Genomic DNA, 21,159 nt, shown 5'->3' with positions numbered 1-21,159 from the left:
ACCAATGCATCAACTATATCTGTAGCTACTTCCTTTAAAATCCAGGGGACTTAGCAGACATTATTGTCACTTGTAATTTTTCTAAAGTGATAATTATTGTGCTTACTTCCTTCCCTCTGCCCCCTTTAGCCCCTTGATTATTTAGTATCTTTAGGAATGTTCTCTGAACACTGATGCAAATTATTTATTCAACTCATCTGCCATTTCCCGATTTCCCATTATTACTTCCCTAGCAATGTGAACCTATTTTAAATGTGGCTTCTTTCTTGTTTTTTTACATATTCAAAGAAGCTGTTACTGTCCATCTTGAATTATTCCGAAGTTTTTTCCTTTTTTCCTTTGGTCACCTTTTGTTGGCTTTTAAAACTTACCTAAACCTCTGTTTACTACTTGTCTTTGCCACTTAGCATGCTGCTTCTTTCAACTTGATACTATCCTTAACTTGGATAACCATGGCTGGTTTACCCCTTCCTGAAACCCTTACACCTCACTACATCTTTGCTATACATCATTATCTATTTTCTTAGGAGATTGCGAAGGCATTGATGGTGATCTTTCAGGCATCATTGGAGTCAGGGAGGATCTCAGAGGACTGAAAAATGGCAAATGTAACACCCTAATTTAAGTAGGGGGTATTCAGAAGATAGGAAATTATAGACAGGTTAGCTTGACCTCAGCTGTTGGCAAAATTTTAGAGCCCATGAAGGATGAGATAGTCAAGTATTTGGAAGTACAAGGTAGAACAGAGCTGAGTCAGCACAGCATCATCAGGGGAAATCATACCTGACAGATCTGTTAGAATTCTCTGGAGGTGGTAACGAGCAAGTCAGACAAGGAGACCCAGTAGAGGTTAACTATATGGATTTACAAAAGACCTTTGACAAAGTGCCGCACAGATATTGGCATGGATACACGATTGGCTGACTAGCAGAAAGAGATTAGGCAAAGAAGGGGTCTTTTTCTGGATGACAGCTGGGGACTAGTGGGGTTCCACACAGATCAGTGTTGGGACATAAGTATTCATCTTTGACATTAATGATTTGGACAAAGAAATGGGGGGCATTGCTAGATTTGCAGATGACACAAAAGTAGGTGAAGAACAGACAGCACTGAGGAAGTGGAGAGGCTGCAGAAGGACTTGTTCAGGCTAGGAGAGTGGCTAAAGAAGTGGCAGATAGAATACACTTTCCCACATTGTCAGTTTATGCACTTTGGTAGGAAGAACAGAAATGAGAATATTTCCTAAAGAGGCAAAGGCTTCAGAAATCTGCAGAACAAAGAGACTTAGGAACCTCAATTCAAAATTCTCTTAAGGCTATCATGCAGGTTTAATTGACAGGAAGATAAATTCAATGTTAACATTCATTTTGACATGGCTAGAATACAGGAGCAAAGATGTACTGCTGAAGCTTTAGAAGGACATCGACAGACTGCATTGAACAGTGTGAGCAGTTAGGTCCCGTATCTAAGGAAGGGTGTTCTGGCGTTGGAGAGGGCAGTCCAGAGAAGGGTTACAAGAATAATCCAGGGGTTGGAGGAGCGGTTGAGGATTCTGGGTCTGTACCCCATGGAGTTTAGAAAGATCGCGGGGATATCTCATTGAAACTTAACAGAATAGTGAGAATTCTTGATAGAGCTGACATGGTGAACATGTTTCCACTTGTAGGACAAACTATAACCAGAGGGCACAGCCTCGGAGTGAAGGAATGAGACTTTAGAACTAAGAGGAAGAGGAATTTAGTCAGCCACAGGGTGGTGAATTTGTGGAACCCCCCCCTCCCCCACCAATGCTGCAGAGGGCTGTGCAGACCAAGTAATTGAATGTATTTAAGACATGAGATCAATAGGTTTTTGGTTAGCAAGGCCATTGAGGATTATGGACAACAGGCAGGAGAATGGGGTTTAGAAACATATCAGCCATGATCAAATAGTGGAGCAGACTCAATGCGCTGAATGGCCTCATGCTGCTCCTATATCTTGTGTCATTTTGTCTATAATGTCTACCATTGTTTCTCAACTAGTTTTGCCTGAACTCTTTTCCCAGTCCATTCCAGTCAAGTCAGCCCGCACCTCCATGTAAATTGCCTTTTTTTAAGTTTAGCACTGTTTTCACTCTCAAGCTGAATGCTAAATTCTACCATGTATAGTCATTGTTCCTTAGAGGACCTCTTACTCTGGAGATCATTTGCTAAAAATTTGGTTATACATTTCCAGCTCCAAAATAGCCTGATCCCTTGTTCGATCCACAACACACTGTTCTTGGAAACTGTTTCCAAGACACTCTGAATTTTTACCTGCGATTTACCTTTGCCAAATTTGATTTGCCTATCATTACATGAAGATTACCATATTCTCATTCTTGGTCCTACAGAACAGATACAACTAAGAATACTATAGTCTACTTGAACTCATGTTTTCTTCCGCAATTTATTTCTTATCTCCATCCATGTGGATTCTGTATCATCTAATCCTTGATCATTTCTTGAAGCATTATGGGGTGATGTTGCTGTACATCAACAGTGTACTTCTGAAGAGGATTAATCTCTAACTTGGGAGGTCAATCAACATTTATCCAAGAGAAACATTTCATACCTCTATGAAACTATCTGCATTAGCAAGGAGACAGAATTGTAGGAACGTTTACCACATCTTGAATGCCTTCCATACACCAACATGCACAGAGTGGCATTCCATAGCCACTCCAGAAACCCAGGAGCCGCAGAGGGAACAAAAGCTGAACTTTGTTCAATTATTTCTTCTTATGATTTCTGTAATTAAAATGAGGTTGTACTTTCCTGTGCAAGCGCCTTCCTGATTACCTCTTCACTTACAACATCTGTATGCTTTTAGCAAATTTTTTTTTAAGATCTAGCATTTTTAATTTTGGTGGAATTGTGGCAACTTAAACACATCTCACTCTATTTTCACAAATACAAGTGACAATAAACTTCTATTCACGGGAAAACAAGATGGCAATTGATAAAGAACAATACTATGGAACAAAGAAACCATTTCTTTCCCGGAACAACTACCTTGCATTCTTTCAGAAACTCTATGTAGCCCCATTTTATCTCCAGTGGAAATTTCTTAAATTTATAATATTGTATTTCAGTTTAGTAGTCAAATATTACTTTAGATTTGCCAGCCAGTTATATTACACACAAGGATTCAGGAACTTTGTGTGTAGCTAGATGGAAATCTGTAGCACTGAAGTTGAGGAGACACCACAGATAGAGCACTAAGTCAGTATAGAATGAGGGTGAAGGGTAGACATTATGGATGGTTGGGGAACGAGAGATGGGGAAAATGGCTACATACCACAGTATGAGACCAGAAGGGCGGATTGGCTGGGTTGGTGTAAAGCTTTTGGGGCAGAGTAAGAGAATCACACATGGCCAGAAGCTGGAAAAACCTGAAAGAAGCACGAGTCTATTGGTCAGAGAGTCAAACACAAAAAGAAGAAAGAAGAGTTTGCATGGAAACACAGAAACAATGTAATTGGGTCACAAACACCCAAACTGTTCCACTTTGCGTCCTACTAAAATAAAAAAAAGCTACATGTTAAAAAAAATTGCTAAAAGCACACAGATGTTGTAAGTGAAGAGGTAATCACAAGACACTTGCACAGGAAAAAATAATGAATTGCAGAATGCAGCCCTTGCAATAGCTCTGCCAAGAACTTTAACCACAGCAATGTTAAAAAGGCAGGATGCCAATCCTGCAGATTTTCTCATGGATTTTCTTTTTGAAAACATTAGTAGCTTGGGGGCTCTGTCATTGGTGGTCAGGACAGGACTCCAAGACTGTGGACATGCAGTAGACAAAGTGGGTATATGATGCATTAGAGACCATGGCACTGCTACAAAAGGAATATCGGGCAGCACAGTGGCTAGCACTGCTACTTCACAGCACCAGGGTCCCAGGTTCGATTCCAGCCTCGGGCGACTGTCTGTGTGGAGTTTGCACATCGTTTGCTCCACTTTCCTCCCACAGATGTGCAGGTCAGGTGAATTGGCTATGCTAACTTGCCTATAGTGTTAGGTGTATTAGTCAGAGGGAAACAGGCCCAGGTGGGTTACTGTTGGGAGGGTCGGTGTGGACTTGTTGGGCCGAAGGCCTGTTTCCACACTGTTGGGAATCTAATCTAATAGAGCAGCAGAGGACTGGGTAGACAGAGCGCTCTACGAACCTAGGCATACAACATTAAGATCTGGAAAGTAGATAATATGGCATTGTAACTTATCATAATTCAAATACAGTTAGCAGTAAAAAGGAAAGTTATTGAGGTTCAGTATAAAAGGGAGACTGTGGAAGTTGTGGCATGAAACTGCTCTCAGGTTTAACGAGGCAGGTACCACTAGTGTGAAATCGGCAGCTGTCATATTGACTTTCAAAGTAGTAACAAAACTTGTAATGAAAATACAATTGCAAAAAAAAGTAATCTCCTACTGTCATGGGAAGGTGTCACAGGGAAATAGAACCAAATCAGAACATGACAGCCCATGCAAACAAAAAAGTAACTGCATTATACAATCCACATCGGTTTCATCTTTGGTTCAACACTATTAGGTTAGAAGGTTGTCGGTTTGGGTAGCACTCTTTCTGAAGATTTTTTTGTTTTTCTTCGTTTCTCCGTGGATGTGGCTGTCTCTGACAAAGCCAACATGCTTTGTCAGTGCCTAAACTTCCTTCAATCAGTTGGTAGTGAGCCAACGTTTGAACAGCTACAGTCCATACTGTGAAGGTATTCCAACAGTGCTGCTATATAAGGGTTGAGTATTTTAAATCAGTAACAAAAGGAATAGCAAGATAGCTGGCATGGAAATGATAGGCTGAATGGCCTTATTTTGGGCTTTAATTATTCTAAGGAACCATTGATGCATTGACACTCCCCTGTCCTCTTCTCCCATGCCTGCACATACCTCCCATTCAGATCTTTAAAAGACTTATAGAATTAGTATTTTCAGTACAGGAATGGTACATAATTGGGTGGAGAGATTGACAAGGTTAGAGCAGAAAGTAAGGATTGCAAATACTAGAGATCAGAGTCAAAGAGTGCGATGCTGGAAAATCACAGCTGGTCAGGTAGCATCTGACGAGCAGGAGAACCGACATTTTGAGCATAAATTCTTCATCAGAAATTAGGGCGGCCCAAGGGGGCTGAGAGATAAATAGGAGGGGAAAGGGGCTGGGGGCGGTTGGGAAACTGGGAATGCGATAGATAAATGAAGATGGGGATGAAAGTGATAGGTCGGAGATGGTAGTGGAGCAGATAGGTGGGAAGGAAGATGGACACGTAGAACCTTTCAAGAGGGCGGTGTCGAATTGGAGGGTTGGATCTGGAATAAGGTGGGGTGGGAGGGGGCGGTGGGGAGGTAAGTGGGAGGAGCAATGCTGCTTTGTATCTGGCCTGTATCATACCTAACCTTGGAGTTGGCTGTTTGTTAGTAAATTTGGATAACAAGGAGATCCTATCAGAAAATTTAAAAACAACTTTTAGGTGTGAGCTTTGTAACTGAAACAAAACTGACAGTATATCTACTGAAAGATGGGAATTTACATTTACAAGTTAAATTGAATGAATCAGATATCTATTTCTTCTCCACTTTTTGCCAAACCTTTTAAAAAATAATTAAATAAAATAAACTACTGAAGAGGTTGACAATCTCAATAAAAACAGAAGTTGCTAGAGAAGCTCAGGTCTGATAGCACATGAACAGAAAGAAAGAGTTAAATGCTTTTGAGTTCAACAGGACTTCTTTGGAATGGTTTGGGGTGGAAAATTTTGGTAACTACACTGTCGACAGAAAGGGTGGAGGAACAGATGGGGGTGCCCAGAGCAAAGACAAAGGGAGTTCTAGTGATAAAGGAGAGATGTGAAAAGAAGAAAACGAGTTCACTCGAATGAGAGTTCAAACAAGACCTGGCCAGGAATAGTTTGGGGGCTGTGTAGCAAAGCATGTAATTAAAACGGAGGGCAGAGGTCATGCTCTAAAGCTGCTAAACACAAATGTTGTGTCCTCAAAATTGCAAAGTGTCCTGGTGGAAAATGAGATGTTGTTCTTTGAGCTTCATTGGAAAACTGTTGCAGGCCCAGGTGGGAAATGCTAGTGTGGGAGTAAGGTCAGTTATTGAGAAGACAAGCAACTGGAAGATCAGAGTTATTCTTATGGACAGAGTGGGAATGCTGTGCAAAGCAGTCACCAAGTTGGTGTTTGGTCTTGCTGCTGTAAAAGGATATTGCACTGTGAGTACCGAATACTGTAGAATAAACTTAAAGATGTACAAACAACCACTGCTTCACCTGGAGGGCATGGCTGGGTGCCCTGGACTATGAGGAAGGTGGAAGTGAATGGGCAAGTGTTCCACCTACGATTGCATGGGAAGTTGTCATTGGGTGGGTGGGGATAGAGAGAAGATCCGAGGAAGTGTTAGTTACAACAGAAGAGTGGACAAGGATAACTTGAAGGGAACTGTACCTGCAATATGATGACAGTGGAATGGATGGGGTAGATGTGTTTTGGTGCTGGTATCCTGCTGGAGGTAGGAAAAATTGCATGGAACAATCTGCTGAATGTGGAGATTGGTGGGGTGGCAAGTGAAAACAAGTAGAACTTCACAATTGTCTGGAGCGGTGGGGGTGGTGGGATGTGGTTAAATGGGTCAGACCCAGCTGACAGCCCTGTCAACCACAGTGGATTTCTTCTGCTCAGATTTTTAACCTTTGGTAAGATTTGTTATATGCAGGTTTCATTGATAGAACCATTCTATCACACAGTACCAACCCTTAAGCTACAGTCTTCACGAATTTAAAATTGTTGGAAAAGTTAACAGTTACACTTCTCTGTATTCCTACATAAATTCACGAAGAGGCTTTTTAAGAAAAAAAACTACACAGGCTACTCAAAACAGAAGACTGTAAAGAGTGCATATTTTATGTAGCAAAACTAAAAAGGTACATGTTCAACTGTTCCCAGTGATTATTTGATAAAACTAGTTACAGATTTCTCATTGCTGGGTTACACTGGTAATTATATTCAATTCAAAACAAGATGAATAATAATTCTGGCTGCACTCCTAATGAGAGACATGTGATTCCTGTAGATTTCCCCTTACTAATATTATTTACTTTGGTGAACACAAAAAGGATCAAATAAGCAATCTCAATTTGAAAGAAAAATATGTAAATGTAAGGAATCGCTCTCAGAAATTCACTTTCTATTGAACAGATAAATAGATATTGCAAAGTGACTGTGGGCTTAGTTTCAAATGTCAACTATTCCCTGCTAATAAAAATCCTGCTCCATAGCGTAAACATACTTCTGCTAACAGAGCTAACATATGGAACTTTTCCAGCGTGACCATCCATACTGTAAATTAATTTGTGCAGCAGACTATACAACATGCCCATTTTTCCATATTTTAAAGTGGTATCCTCAGTCCCCAGTGACGGGTATATAGCTGGTTGTTAGGCCAAACTTTGAGTGTTGTTAGCAACATGCAACACAACACCATCAGCTACTACGTGATGCCATCATTCACTTGCATTCTCATTGCCTCATAGCGGTCAAAACATAATACGGTGTGAGCAGCAAATGAAAATCGGCTGACACTAAGAGAAACTTTTACAACCCTAAGCAGTTTTCAATCTAGCATGTTCTTCACCACTGTTGCCCAATTTGCAACAGTACAGAAGAAAACACAGTACTCAAGGTTACATTTATTATTGCTGTTTATAAATACATGTTAATTAGGTTACTTGTGTTTGCTATCACGGAATGTGAACATCCCTGGCAAGGCCAGCATTGTTGCGTATTCTTATTTGTCTTCAAGGGGTGGTAACACACCACATTTTTGGACTGCAGCAGGTGTAGGTACACACAACACTCAAAATATGCAGGCAAATGACACTGAAAAAGTCTCAGAAGGCTTGTGAAAATTCAATCACAAGGCCGAACAACTGGAGAAAAGTCATGGCCATAGATGGGAGGCAAAGTTGTACGGTGTTGCTCCCCCCAAAACAGGTTTTGTTTCTAGAGTAGAGCAGCGTAGCTTTTATTTGTCACTTCTACCACATACAACTGATACAGGAAAAACGAGACAGCGTTCCTCCAATACCAAGGGTGCTACATGGACAGCATAATCTACACAATCGTACACAGCATAAAGTGTATAAGCAGTGCAAACACGCAAGTTACAGTGTAACAGAAGAATGATGAATAATAGAAATTTTTCCAGCAGCAATAGGAAAGAATTTCAGATGGGAAAAAGGAGTCCAATTATACTGTGTTATGGAGCCTGATGGCTTGGGGAAAGAAACTGTTGCAGTCTGGCCATGAGACACTGAATGCTCTGTATCTTCTGCCAGATGGCAGGAAGGAGAAGAGTTTGACTGAGGGGTATGTGGGAGCTTCCACAACGATCTTTGCTTTTCAGATGCATCAAGTGGAGTAAAAGTGTCTGTAATGGAGGGAAAAGAGACCCCGATGATCTTTTCAGCTGTCCTCACTACCCCTTGTAGGGCCTTACAATCGAAGACTGTGAAATTCCTGAACCAGGCAATGATGCAGCAGCTCAGCATATTCGCAAATGAACCCTCTCTAGAGTGTGGTGAGATGTGGGGAGGGAGGTGGGCTTTCCTCAGCCTGCACAGAAAGTAGAGACGCTCCTGGGCTTTCTCGGCTAAGGAGTTGATATTGAGGGTTCAGGTGAACACCAAGAAATTTGGTGATCTTCACAATCTCCACGGGGGAGCTGATGCCCTGCGGAGAGTGGTCGCTCCATATGCTCTTGAAGTCAACAACCATCTCTTTCATCTTGTCCACATTCAGAGACAGGTTGTTGGCTCTGCACCAGTCCATTAGCCGCTGCACATCCTCTTTGTATGCTGACGCACCATTGCTGTTGATAAGATCCATTAGAGTGAACTTGATTATATGATTCAACCTGTGCATCGCTGCCGGGTGAACAGTAGCGGACTGAGCACACAGTGAGAGCTCTCATTACTGATGAAGGGCTTATGCCCGAAACATCAAATCTCCTGCTCCTCAAATGCCGCCTGACCGGCTGTGCTTTTCCAGCACCACACTCTTCGACTCTGATCTCCAGCATCTGCAATCCTCACTTTCCCTTTTAATCTCATGTTTCAAAAGATAGTGATGATGCTTTTCCATACACACTATAGGTGACGTCGAAAGAGTGCGATAATTAAGTACTTATCATGATCCCTTCATCGTCACCATCAGATCAAACTTCTGGAACACATAGCCAAACACCCTGTTTGAATACCCAACTCAATACATGTACTGCAAAAAGGTCAAAAAGGTGGGCTAGTAATCTGAGCCAGTTCCTTTGGAACCAACGAGTACACCATATATAAAGCACAAAACCACTACTGTATTTAATTCCATGGCTGTCAAAAGATACGCAAGGCAATTAACATGATGTCAACAGATGAGTGATTCTTTTAAAAAGAAACTTATATTCTTGCAAACTTTCTAATGAGTTAGCAAAAAAGAATGCATTACCTTTTATTGCACGGGACCAAATATTGTGTATTCCATATTTAATAGAGTCATAGGGATGTATAGCATGGAAACAGACCCTTCGGTCCAACCCGTCCATGCCGACCAGATATCCCAACCCAATCTAGTCCCACCTGCCAGCACCTGGCCCATATCCCTCCAAACCCTTCCTACTCACATACCCATCCAAATGCCTCTTAAATGCTGCAATTGTACCAGCCTCCACCACTTCCTCTGGCAGCTCATTACATACATGTAACACCCTCTGCTTGAAAACGTTGCCCCTTAGGTCTCTTTTATATCTTTCCCCTCTCACCCTAAACCTATGCCCTCTAGTTCTGGACTCCCCAACTACAGGGAAAAGACTTTGCCTATTTATCCTATCCATGCCCCTCATCATTTTGTAAGTCTCTATAAGGTCACCCCTCAGCCTCTGACGCTCCAGGGAAAACAGCCCCAGCCTATTTAGCCTCTCCCTGTAGCTCAAATCCTCTAACCCTGGCAACACCCTTGTAAATCTTTTCTGAACTCTTTCCAGTTTCACAACATCTTTCCAATAGGAAGGAGACCAGATTTGCGAGCGATATTCCAACAGTGGCCTAACCAATGTCCTGTACAGCCGCAACATGACCTCCTAACTCCTGTACTCAATACTCTAACCAATAAAGGAAAGCATACCAAGCGCCTTCTTCACTATCCTATCTACCTGCGACTCCACTTTCAAGGAACTATGAACCTGCACTCCAAGGTCTCTTTGTTCAGCAACACTCCCCAGGAACTTACCATTAAGTGTATAAGTCCTGCTAAGATTTGCTTTCCCAAAATGCAGCACCTCGCATTTATCTGAATTAAATTCCATCTGCCACTTCTCAGCCCATTGGCCTATCTGGTTAAGATCCTGTTCTAATAGGAGGTATCCCTCTTCGCTGTCTACTACACCTCCAATTTTAGTGTCATCTGCAAACGTATTAACTGCACCTCTTATGCTCACATCCAAATCATTTATGTAAATGACAAAAAGTAGAGGACCCAGCACCGATCCTTGTGGTACACCACTGGCCACAGGCCTCCAGTCTGAAAAACAACCCTCCACCACCATCCTTTTACCTTTGAGCCAGTTCTCTATCCAAATGGCTAGTTCTCCCTGTATTCCGTGAGATCTAACCTTGCTAATCAGTCTCCCATGGGGAACCTTGTCAAACGCCTTATTGAAATCCATATAGATTACATCTACTGCTCTACCCTCATCAATCCTCTTTGTTACTTCTTCAAAAAACTCAATCAAGTTTGTGAGACATGATTTCTCATGCACAAAGAACATTTGCCCTTTAACCATTAGCTCAACAAGCTGCCACTTGCCAGTAGCTTTTTTTGGAAATGTATTTCAGGTCAATAAATGCTTTGAGACAAAGTAGGATAGGAAAGCTGGGAAGGAGAATAACTTGCAGAAACAAATCAGGTCTCCTGAACATTGATCTGTAAAATACTCAACAAGTGGTTCTGATATCCTCATGTATGGTTCTGTTCGCCGAGCTGGGAATTTGTGTTGCAGACTTTTCGTCCCCTGTCTAGGTGACATCCTCAGTGCTTGGGAGCCTCCTGTGAAGCGCTTCTGTGATCTTTCCTCCGGCATTTGTAGTGGTTTGAATCTGCCACTTCCAGTTGTCAGTTCCAGCTGTCCGCTGCAGTGGCCGGTATATTGGGTCCAGGTCGATGTGCTTATTGATTGAATCTGTGGATGAGTGCCATGCCTCTAGGAATTCCCTGGCTGTTCTCTATTTGGCTTGTCCTATAACAGTAGTGTTGTCCCAGTCAAATTCATGTTGCTTGCCATCTGCATGTGTGGCTACTAAGGATAGCTGGTCGTGTCATTTCGTGGCTAGTTGGTGTTCATGGATGCAGATCATTAGCTGTCTTCCTGTTTGTCCGATGTAGTGTTTTGTGCAGTCCTAGCATGGGATTTTGTACACTACATTGGTTTTGCTCATGCTGGGTATTGGGTCCTTCGTTCTGGCGAGTTGTTGTCTGAAACGACATGACCAGCTATCCTTAGTAGCCACACATGCAGATGACAAGCAACATAAATTTGACTGGGACAACACTACTATTATAGGACAAGTCAAACAGAGAACAGCCAGGGAATTCCGAGAGGCATGGCACTCATCCACAGATTCAATCAATAAGCACATCGACCTGGACCCAATATACCGACCACTGCAGCAGACAGCTGGAACTGACAACCGGAAGCGGCAGATTCAAACCACTACAAATGCCGGAGGAAAGATCACAGAAGCACATCACAGAAGCACATCACAGGAGGGTCCCAAGCACTGAGGAGGTCACCTAGACAGGGGACGAAACGTCTGCAACACAAATTCCCAGCTCGGCGAACAGAACCACAACAACGAGCAACCGAGCTACAAATCTTTTCACAGACTTTGAAATCCTCGTGTATTGCTGATGTGTATCACAGAACTTTCCATGTTGACAGTGACAATCAGAACAGCCCATGGTGAAGCTTGACACACTAATTGGTCGGAAGACTGTTTTACTCGCAAACATATCAAAGAGTCCTAGCCATAAATATGTTACCACTTAACAGCTGAAGCAGGGTATCACTCCTTCAACAATTTGACTCCTAACATTTGTGAAGGACTGCACAAGAATCACATTTGTTTTTTGGCCTTGAGGCATGCAAACTCTTTGTTCACTCAAGAATAATCACTTCATTCAACAGTGCTGCAGACTGCACTAAGCCATCCTTTATCCAATCAACTCAATTCTTATTTAATCAATTTTCAACTGCCAAGTTTATGACTTCAAGTTATTTGAACCTAGTTTAATATCCCTCCATGCATACATCCACAACAAATTAAGAGGCCTCTTTGATCAATACATGAACTTTTCATTCCACTGACAGAATTAGCCATTTATCTTCACAACTGGTGACCGGCCCTTCTGCCACTAAATACCTGTCTTGGAGAGTTTTGCAACAAAGCTCCCAATGTTAAAACTCAAACAAAGGAGATGGCAAAGTCTCTCAAAAATCTTCTCTTTGACTATTTGTTCCACCCTCAAATCTTACTGTACTATTTATCTTTTTTATCCACCATATAATTCCTTTTGCACCCTACAAAGTCTATGTATAAGATAGCCACAACCAATAAGAGTGTTGAGTTTCTCGAGTGATAATATTAATTAGTCATGATGCCTCGTGGTTATATATAGTTTTCTTCATTTTTACGGAGTAGAAATTGAGAACACTCTTGAAAATTTACAAAATAAGACATATTTCCCTACGATGTGACACATACACTTGTCCTTCAAATTTGCTTGCTTAATGTCATAGCAGATCTATTACACTATTTATAGATTCCCACTTGAGACTTGATTATTAAGTAATTATTTAAATTAGGACTCATTTACAAGGCTTACCTGAAAGGGCTTGTATTTTTAAAGCTCCCTAGTTTACAACAAAAGTTAAAACTTGATATTATACTGCATCATTAACCCTACTGCAGTCAACATAAATTAGTTTGACGTAACCAAGTCATGCTGCAACAATTTTAAAAAGGGCAACATGTATGACAATTCCCCTCATGCTATTGCCCTTCCCCTTGAAATATTTGGTTGCATGGAATATTTCAAATTAAGGTGAAAAAAAAGAAAACTCCAATCACCTACTTAGAAAAATGTATATGAATAGAATGGGAAACTCAAGTAGGACTAATATGGTCTGACTGTGCATTAATTCTTGCCTCCTCCTTGAAACTAATCTCCAGATTAACTTTATCCAGAGTTCAAACATACTTTTTCTCTACTATAGGGTGTTGCTGAGCCATGGATCAGTTTTGGTATTTTCAAATCCCTCCACGGCCTTGACACCCACCATGAGCATCCAGTCCCCCCCCGCCCCCCCACCACCCCCCCAACACCCCACAACCTCCTCCCCCCTCCCCCCACCATCTCCATAACTTCCTCCAACCCTTTGCCTTATGACATCTCTACGATCATAAGCATCAATAATTTTAGTTTCTTCATTACTGGCAGCTGACCTTTCATCTAAGCCCAAGTTAACTTTTAGCTAAACCAAAGTCATTCTTGAACTCAGTGGAATTTGCAGAATATAGGTATCATTCATTCTATAATTATTCCTTAGGTAAGGTTTGCATTTTAATCTGAAGTGGAAATGCTTTCAAACTCTTGAATTTTTACCCTTTTGGTTTCCAGAAATTCTAAATATGCAAGCCATTTTTAATACATTGCTTATTCACCTTTGTCCTTGTTCTTTTCCTTGCCCAATGAATCTAACTTCCGTCGCAATGATTTCTTCCGCTTTTGTCCATCTGTAAATAAAAAACAATATTAAACGTTTGTTGACTGAAAGAATGCTGTACGTATACAGGAAATTTAAATCACAACTCTAGAAAATATTTAAGTTTTACATGATATGAGATACAAAGCAAAACATTCCAAGTGCAAACAATATTAAGGTCTATTGCAGTGTTTTTGTTTTCTTTCTTCCTTCCTCACTCCGATTTCTTGGCTTCTTTGAGAGTACATGTAAAATACAGATTAGTTCCAAGGGCATGTCCACTAGCTTTGACATCCATACAGGACACTATACTCTGGCCAGGATATTGTGATCAAGATGGTCTTCCAATTCTGACTTAAACATTCACTCCCTTCATCAGCACTGTACCGTGGTGCTGGGATGTATTATCTATAAGGTGGACCACTGCAACTCACCAAAGTTTCTTCAACAATATTTCCAAAGCCATCACGGCTTGTGGCGCAACGGTAGCGCGTCTGACTCCAGATCAGAAGGTTCCTTGTTCAAAATCATGTCTGGCTCACTACACTCAACTTCTTGTGGGCGGCACGGTGGCACAGTGGTTAGCACTGCTGCCTCACAGCGCCTGAGACCCGGGTTCAATTCCCGCCTCAGGCGACTGACTGTGTGGAGTTTGCACGTTCTCCCAGTGTCTGCGTGGGTTTCCTCCGGGTGCTCCGGTTTCCTCCCACAATCTAAAAAAGATGTGCAGGCCAGGTGAATTGGCCATGCTAAATTGCCCTTAGTGTTAGGTAAGGGGTAAATGTAGATGTAGGGGTATGGGTGGGTGACGCTTCGGCGGGGCGGTGTGGACTTGTACAGTGTACACTGTAAGTAATCTAATCTAATCTAATCACCTGAAGGACAAGTGCACAGATAACACAAACACCTTGAAGTTGCACCTCAACACAACTTAACACCTACATCACTGCTGCTTGTTGATGTTGTTAGATCAAGATTTAGAAATTCCCTCCGAAACCGTCAATTGGTACAATGCTGACCGGCAACCTTCTCACCCCAAGAACAAAGAATGATTTGAGCTCATGGAATTATCCTGTACTGTAACTGGATCATCCACAGTCTATCAAGAATTTTTCAACAACACACATGCAAATGTCACCCCAGAGGGAACTCCAGACTCATCAGCTTTACACAGGAATAGGGAAATTGCTATAACCATGATCAAGGGCACTTGGATAAAAAAGTGATCCGATTGGGCACAGACAGCATGGATTTGCAAACGAAAAAGGTGTTTGACAAATTTGGAGTTTGTTTTGAGGATGTTACTTACAAATAAGTGACAGGGGAGTCAGTGGATGTATAATAACTGGATTTTCAGAAGTCCTTTGTTAGGATCCCTCCCACAGGAAGTTGGTTAGCAAAATTAAAGCACATGGGTAATGTACTGCCAGGGATTAGGGACTGGCTAACAGACAGAAAATAGAATAGGAAAAAATGGATGACTCTCATGTTGGCAGACTGGCAACGTCCAGGCTGGCCACTCTGGCAGGAGACTTCAACTATATCATTGATGCAGATGGATGATCCGGGGGGGGGGGGGGGGTCAGTAAACTGGACGCCACATCCATAGCCATAGCCCTGATGGACACGGTAAAAGATACCAAGCTGCACGACGTCTTCAGCACCCCTGCAGATGGAGCGCAGCGTAGATACACCTGGTCACGGGCAGACGGGTCTATCCACTCAAGGATAGATTACCTGTTTGTTTCCCGAACGCTCTCGGTCAGACCAACCAACGTCAAGCCAGTGTTCTTCTCTGACCACTGACCCCTGCAGGCCGACTGTCACCTATAGGATGAACAGCGGGCTGGTAAGGGAACGTGGAAGCTGAACACAAAGCTGTTGATCCCGGGAAACATTGAGGAGCTCAGGAGGGACTATGGAGGTTTGAGAACCGTGAAGCCCCTCTTAGAGTTTGCAGCGGACTGCTGGGAAACAGTAAAAGGGAACATCAAGAGGTTCTTCATCCTCAAAGGTGTTCAGAAGGCGAGAGAGAGGCGGGGAAAACGGTCCCACCTCCAGGAAAGTATGCAGAACCTGCTCCTGCTGCATGTGGATGTCACGGAGGACCTCAAGGAGGTGAAGGGCCAGCAAGCCTTGCTCTTTGCTTTGGAGGCCTCCAAGATAATCTTCCGGTCCAGGGTCCGCTCGGTGGAGCAGGATGAGACGTGCTCACGTTTCTTCTTCCAGAAGGTGCACAAAGAGAGCTCTGTGCTCAGCAGCCTGAAGGAAGAATATGACTCGATAACGTCATCTCACGCTGACGTCATGAGGATCAGTAAATCCTTCTATGACAATCTGTATGACACAAAGCCAACTGACAGCGCGGCCTCCCAGTTGTTCCTGTCCTCTATCATGGAGGTCTTAGACGACAGAACACGCGAGAGGCTGGTCAAACTGCTATATCTGGATGAGCTGACCAAGGCCCTCGAGTCCTTCGAAAAGAATAAAACTCCCGGAAGCGACGGCTTACTCGTCGAGCTCTATTCCGCTTTGTGGGACTTGATTGGCCAGGACCTGCTGGAGGAGTATGTCAGTATGCTACTGGCAAGTATCATGAGTGAATCCATGAGGAAAGGTATCATCACCCTCATCTACAAGCGGAAGGGGGAGAGGGAGGAACTCAAAAATTGGAGACCAATCTCACTGTTGAATGCGGATTACAAAATTCTGTCAAAGGTAATCGCTAACCAGGTCAGGTCTGCTCTGGGGTCGGTGATTCACCCCGACCAAACCTGTGCTGTGCTGGGCAGGAAGATCGCTGAGAGTCTCACACTCCTCAGGGATACGATCGCCTACGTGCAGGACAGAGGGTGGGACACCTGCCTGATCAGCCTGGACGAGGAGAAAGCCTTTGACAGGATATCACACAGGTATATGAGAGATGTTCTCTCCAAAACGGGCTTTGGGGAGGGAATCTGCAATTGGATCAGACTGCTCTACACCAACATTGTCGGTACAGTCTCAATCAATGGGTGGGAATCAGATAGCTTCCCAGTCAGATCTGGAGTCAGGCAGGGCTGTCCTCTCTCTCCTGCCTTGTTTGTGTGTTGCATAGAGCCATTTGCCGAGTCCATCAGGAAGGATCAGAGCCTGAGAGGGGTGACTATTCCTGGCAGCGGGGGTCTGCAGGTTAAGGCCTCCCTGTACATGGATGACATCGCCGTTTTCTGCTCGGATCCGCCGTCCGTGCACAGACTCATGTGCATATGTGTCCAGTTCGAACGGGCCTCGGGTGCCAAGGTAAACTGAGGCAAGAGCGAGGCCATGCTCTTCAGGAACTGGGACGACCAATCCTCAATCCCCTTCACCATCAGGACTGACCACCTGAAGGTGCTGGGTATTTGGTTTGGGGGGGCTGGGGCGTGCGCCAAGTCTTGGGAGGAGCATATCAGCAAAGTGAGGCAGAAACTGTGCAGATGGAAGCTACAGTCGCTCTCCATCGTGGGAAAAAACCTGGTCATCAGGTGTGAGGCACTGTCATTGCTGTTATACATGGCACAGGTCTGGCCTATTCCCAGAACCTGTGCCGCTGCAGTCACCCGGGCCATCTTCCAATTTATATGGAGGTCAAAGATGGACCGGGTCCGAAGGGACTCGCTGTACAAAGATCTGGGCAACGGGGGAAAAAAATACACCCAATGCCACCCTTACCCTGATGGCCACCTTTGTGTGTGGCTGCATCAAGCTGTGCATGGATCCCCAGTACGCAAACACCAAGTGTCACTACGTACGGAGGTTCTACCTGGCCCCGGTGTTGCGAAGGATGGGCCTGGCCTCGCTGCCGCGGAACGCTCCGAGTAGTTGGAGTAGGATTATCTGTCCTTCGTGGAGAAGTTTATGAAGAAAAACACCTTTAACCACAAGTCCATCAGGAAGTGGTCAGCACGTAGTGTCCTTGAGACCCTTCGGGAAAAGGAGAGGGCGGATCCTGTCGAGCGGTTCCCTGAGCAGACTGTCAAAGCCATTTGGCAGAATGCCTCATCGCCAGAACTTTCCAACAAGCACCAAGACGTGGCTTGGCTGGTGGTGAGAAGGGCTCTGCCTGTGAGATCCTTCATGCACGCCCGGACTCTCTGCCACACCGCACGCTGTCCTTAAAGCGGCTGCGGGGGGGACGAGACTGTCACACACCTCCTTCTGGAATGTGCCTACGCAGGAGAAGTCTGGAGAGGAATGCAGTGGTGTTTGTCGAGGTTCGTCCCAAGCAGCGCCGTGACGCGGTTCTCCGTGCTCTACAGCCTGTTCCCTGGGACGCACACAGAGACGAACATCAACTGCGCCTGGAGGATCATCAACTCGGTGAAGGACGCTCTCTGGGCAGTACGAAACCTGTTGATCTTCCAGCTGAAGGAGTTGATCCCAACTGAGTGTTGCAGACTGGCACATTCCAAGGTCCAGGACTATGTGTTGAGGGATGCGCTGAAGCTTGGGGCAGCTGCCACCAAGGCACGATGGGGAAAGACCACCGTGTAACATCTGTCTGCCTAAAGAAGAACAGGGGGCCTGCGCAGTCATTTGGGCTCTGCTGATGCCTCAGCTAAAAATGTAATCGTACAGACCTGTAAATAGGAATGATCACTCTGTTTTCGGTATGCAAACAAATGGAATGTTTGCATATGTATGGCATGTCCAACTGTACAGACCATTAAAGTATTTTATGAATAAAGTATATTTTTGAAATAAAAAAAATTAGTGGGGTACCACAAGGATCAGTAATTGGGCCCCAGCTGTTCACAACACATTTGAATGGTTTGGAATATGTGCACTACAAAGTAATAATTCCAAATTGGCAGATGATACAAAAACAGGAGTATGTATTGCTAGGAAGTTGTAAAACATTTTTAAAAGGGTTCGGACAGGCTCAGTGCAAGGGCAAGGAGATGCCAGATGAAATATAATGTGGAAAAATGTGATGTTAGTCACTTTTCTAGGAAGAATGGTTGTGCAGAGTATTTATTAAATGGTGAGAGTTTGGAAAGCATAGACGTAGAAATGAACTTGGGTATCTTTGTCAAAACATCAATGAATGCTATCATGTTGATGCAGTAAGCTATTAGAACACTAATACAATGTCAGTTTGTTTTGGGAGTGGATTTGAGTAAAAGGATTATTGAGGTCTGGCTTCAATTATATAGGATCTTGGTCAGACTGCAACTGGAATAGTGTGCACAGTTTTGGTTTCTGACCCCCAACGACATTACTGATGTAGAGGGATGGCAACAAAGGTTCACTGGACTTGTCCCTCAGTTGGCTAACCTGCGAAGAGAGATTGGGCAAACTGGACATGTGTTGTCTAAAGTTTCGAAGAACGAGAAGCGATCTCATTGAAACCTACAAAACAAACAAAGGGCTGGACAGGGTAGATGCAGGTAAGAGGTTTACTCTGGTTCAAGAGTCAAGATCCAGTATGATTTAAAACTAAGGGGTGCCATTTAGGACAGAGATAAGGAGAAGTTTTGTTTTTAAAAAAACTCAAAGGGTAGCGAATCTTTGGCATCCTCTACCCAAGAGGGCTGTAGAAGCTCAGTCTTTGAGTATATTTGAAGTGGAATTTGATACATTTCTGATTACCAACGACATATTAATTAGGGGAATAGTGTGGATAAAAGCCAATGGCTTGATCAGTTGTGACTATATTAAGTGGTGGAGGAAACTCAGTAAATTGAATGGTTTATTCCCATTTCAATGTTCCATTCAAGGTTGTCAAAATCTGAAACAGGATCAAGGAAATGTACTTATTTATTAAAAAGAGAAAGTCGAAATATATACTGCAAATACTGTTCCTGAGGAAGCAAACCTGCAACATCTCTGGTCAACTTCTCTTTGCCTTAATGAATATTTTATACACTAATTATTATCTTCTTCCAACTACTTCGGAAGCTACAATGACCCAACGTCACTCTCAAAAGGATTCAGACCAATTCTCAGATCATCTTAGCTGGGGGAAAAATAAAACCCTGAAATTAATATCCAGGGTTTCCTGGATTTGCATTGGCTGACCTTCCCAGAAATAAATACTTTTCAGTTAAACAGGAGTTTGAAGTAACTGTATAGAGGCCGATAGCCCTTCACCAAGTCACCCTGTATTTATGAGTGCACAGTACACTAGCTGCAGTCAGCCAGCTTGGAGTCAGTCCCCTGGACTGAGGAGATTCTAAATCTCCTGTTTAAATAAAACAGGAGAGGAAAAAATATAAATAAAAAAGGTCTACCTGAAACTAGGGGGAAGAGACAAAAAAAAACTCTCCTCCTTAGTCAAAACCAATGGCAGTTATAACACTCTGACTGTGCGGTCCAAACAGTTCAGAGTCATCCCCGTGAACTGAGGAGATTCCAAATTTCTTGTTCATATTTTTTTTTCTTTTTATTATCTCCTGGATATATCAGTCAGCCAGGGCTTCCTTGATTGGCCAAGGTTAACAACCTCAGTCATGGACCTAAAGAGCAAAGTACACCTGGTTTCAATCACTACAGAACTATTCACACATTATTATGTATGAACTGTGTGGTTCAGGTCCTTTATCAAAACTGTATATTTGGGAAAAATCAAATACACCTCAACCTTGGCATCAATTTGCGCTGGAGATACAGAATGTAGCTGGGGCTGGCTTGATTGGAACGAAAGAAAAGGAGGTAAATCTTAACAAATACACTTACTTGCAAGTGCAAGAAAATAATTTGACCATTGAGAACAAAATTGTTTAAATCCAGCAGATACTTAACCAATTGCATCTGCAATTTCGTCATTCACATTACACAAACATTAAAATATTTTAATCAACGTATGCTCGGACAGCATTCGACTGAAAAGTCCGGAGTGAATCTTTGGTTTGTCACACCCAATAGGGTTTGAATAGAGTTGTGAAATCCAATAGGATTTTTCAGTTTTCTGAGATATGCTGATTGCTTGAGTCACAGGCCTGGACTAAAAGTGGCGCTGCTGAGCACTTTGCACTCTGAATGGTCAGCCAAATGACTTTTTTTCATTGTGTTGAGTGGAACAAAAGGTTGTAGGTTTAAACTTTACTTCTTCACTCAGCTTTTAAAACCATATTTTCCATTCTAACTTTTAACTCCTGGTGCAAGGAACTCCTGGGCCGCTTGAGGATTGATGTTATTTGACCAGCTATCCTTGCAGCCACTGGAATAGACTTCCTCCAAAACTCCAACAATCCACAGATTCTCTTCTACTTCAGCTTGTCCATGAGGCCAACCTCCTGCTCACTCATTTACATTAAATTACAGACCACTCAACCTCTCCTCCAAGTTCCCATGCTG

General features: G+C 43.1%; 1 protein-coding gene across 4 annotated transcripts in view; it reads right to left on the bottom strand.

The window, feature by feature from the left end:
* The window catches only part of LOC140485988 (rho GTPase-activating protein 6), a 546,880-nt gene that overhangs the window by 94,227 nt on the left and 431,494 nt on the right, over nt 1-21,159 (bottom strand). For all 4 annotated transcript variants that reach the window (XM_072584485.1, XM_072584486.1, XM_072584487.1 and 1 more), the window contains exon 3: nt 13,799-13,870. In XM_072584485.1, coding sequence (XP_072440586.1) covers nt 13,799-13,870 — 72 coding nt within the window. The remainder of the gene's footprint in view (nt 1-13,798; nt 13,871-21,159) is intronic.

The sequence above is a fragment of the Chiloscyllium punctatum genome, chromosome 15 (assembly GCF_047496795.1).
Source record: "Chiloscyllium punctatum isolate Juve2018m chromosome 15, sChiPun1.3, whole genome shotgun sequence".
NCBI lineage: Eukaryota > Metazoa > Chordata > Chondrichthyes > Orectolobiformes > Hemiscylliidae > Chiloscyllium > Chiloscyllium punctatum.
The sequence above is the reverse complement of the archived record's forward strand: the minus strand, read 5'-3'. Positions and strand labels throughout refer to the sequence as shown.